General features: G+C 42.7%; 1 protein-coding gene across 1 annotated transcript in view; it reads left to right on the top strand.

Moving 5' to 3' along the window:
• LOC100954491 (tubulin gamma-2 chain) overlaps window positions 1-2,248 on the top strand; it is a 6,494-nt gene that overhangs the window by 1,829 nt on the left and 2,417 nt on the right. Inside the window, exons 5-6 of the mRNA XM_003786652.2 lie at window positions 1,387-1,466; window positions 1,787-1,913. Coding sequence (XP_003786700.1) covers window positions 1,387-1,466; window positions 1,787-1,913 — 207 coding nt within the window. The remainder of the gene's footprint in view (window positions 1-1,386; window positions 1,467-1,786; window positions 1,914-2,248) is intronic.

Raw genomic sequence — 2,248 nt, 5'->3', positions numbered from 1 at the left:
AGCCCCATATGCCGGAGGTGGGGGGTTCAAACCCAGCCCTGGCCAAAAACTGCAAAAAAAAAAATTTTTTTTAAAATTTATTTTTTATTTTTTTTGTTCTTAGTTTCTGGAATAGTTCCAAAGAACCCTTTCAACCAAACCTGAACTTATGTTAATGACGTGATTTTTGGAAAGTTCCTAGATAGCCACTGGATGGGGGCTGGTTGCCTGGGAAATCAAATTAATGCTTTTAGGGTTGGAGTTTACAGCTCTACCTCCCACTTCTGGGGAGAAGTGAGGGACTGAAGATTGTGGCCTATTGCACTGGCTCACCTGTGTAATCATAGCATTCTGGGAAGAAGCAGGAGGATCCCTTGAAGCCAGGAATTCCAGACCAGCTTAAGCAAGAATGAGATCCTGTCTCTACAAAAAGTACAAAAAAGTTAGCTGGGTGTTGTGGGGAGACCCTGTAGTCCTAGTTACTCAGAAGGCTGAGGCAGGAGGATCACTTGAGGTTTGAGGTTGCTGTGAGCTATGATGATGCCATTGCACTCAGCCTGGCAGCAGAGAGAGATCCCATCTCAAAAATAATAATAATAAAGTTGAGCTGATTACCAAGGTACAATGATTTAATCAATCATGCCTATGTAATGAAGCCTCCATAAAAATTCAAAAGGACTAGGTCTTCAAGAACACATCCACTTGCTGAGAGGATGGCAAACCCAACTCCAAGGGACAGAAGCACTTGTGCTAAGGGACCCTTCCAGACCTTGCTCTATATATCTCTTCAACTGGCTATTTATATATATCCTTTGTAATAAACCAGGAAATGTGCTTCTATGAGGATGGGGGGCTCAGGAACCTCAATTTATAACCTGTTGGTCAGAGGCACAACCTGACCAACAAGTAAAACAGGGGCACAATCTGACAAGTAAAACAACCTTGTGATTGACATTGAAAGTGGGGTGTAGTCTTGTAGGACTGAACTCTCAACCTGCAGATGATCCTTGATTTATGATCAGATGTAAACCCAAAGTAAGTTGAAAATATCCTATGCAGGGGTGGTGCCTGTGGCTCAAAGCAGTAGGGTGCTGGCCCCATATGCTGGAGGTGGCAGGGTCAAACCTAGCCCCTGCCAAATACTGCAAAAAAAAAAAAAAAAAGAAGAAGAAGAAGAAAAGAAAATAGCCTATGCATCAGGTTATATCCAAATAAATCTATTACGAAGTAAAAAAATTATTAAGCTGAACCATCATAAGTTAGGAACAGTGTAGATAATGCAACTTGAACTGAATTAGTGGACACCCAGCTGATATCTATTGCAGAATTGATACTACCATATGTCTGGTGTCAGAAGCATGTTGTGAGAGTTCAGTGGGGGAAACTGAGTTTGTTATTGCTATACAGGGTTTTGTGCTGTGTCATTCCATTGCTGGGGGGACAGGTTCTGGCGTGGGCTCCTACCTTCTAGAGAGACTGAATGACAGGTAAGCCTGTGTTTGGTGAGAGGGCATTAATCTCACCTGCTTCCCTGGGAAAAGGCTTTCCTTTTTGTCACTTTATTTTCTTGAGCTGCAAAGTTTGCCATTGTGCCTTTTGAGCCATAGGGTTTACCTAAGTGGGGAGGCTATCTACAGAATCTGGTGCTTGGGCCTTTTCTTTTTTGGTATTACTCTCACCCCTTTTGTACAAGAGCTTGGTGGCACTTGGAAAGGGTTGGTCCTTGTTGTCCTTAGAAATGGACAGTGATGAGGGTCCTTCCAACTGATCTTGTCAAACTCCCCTTTTCCTTTTTCTGCATTCTCAGGTACCCCAAGAAGCTGGTGCAGACATACTCAGTGTTCCCCTACCAGGATGAGATGAGTGACGTGGTGGTCCAGCCCTACAACTCTCTCCTCACACTCAAGAGGCTAACCCAGAATGTAGACTGTGTGGTGAGCAAAGGAACAGGGAGTTAGGGATTTTGGTCTGTCTCCCCAAGCCAGTGAATCACGTACACCCTGCTCTGCCCAAGCTCCTGCACTCACAAAGAACAGAGAACCAACAAAGTCATACTTGTCAGTCAAAGTAGGAAATAAGTTCCTGACCTCCAAGTGGCTCATAGTCCTTTTTGGCAGCAAGACTCTCACAAAGTGAATATACCCACCACTACCACTATGTATCCCTACTTGGCCAAATTAATGCCTACTCATGCTTTAATTATTTTATTTTTTTAAATTAAATCATACTTGTATATAATGCTTTAATTCTTTTTTTTTTTTTTTTTTTT

The sequence above is a fragment of the Otolemur garnettii genome, unplaced genomic scaffold, assembly GCF_000181295.1.
Source record: "Otolemur garnettii isolate 467f Iridium unplaced genomic scaffold, OtoGar3 scaffold00018, whole genome shotgun sequence".
Lineage (NCBI taxonomy): Eukaryota > Metazoa > Chordata > Mammalia > Primates > Galagidae > Otolemur > Otolemur garnettii.
This window is presented reverse-complemented; position numbering and strand designations above follow the sequence as displayed.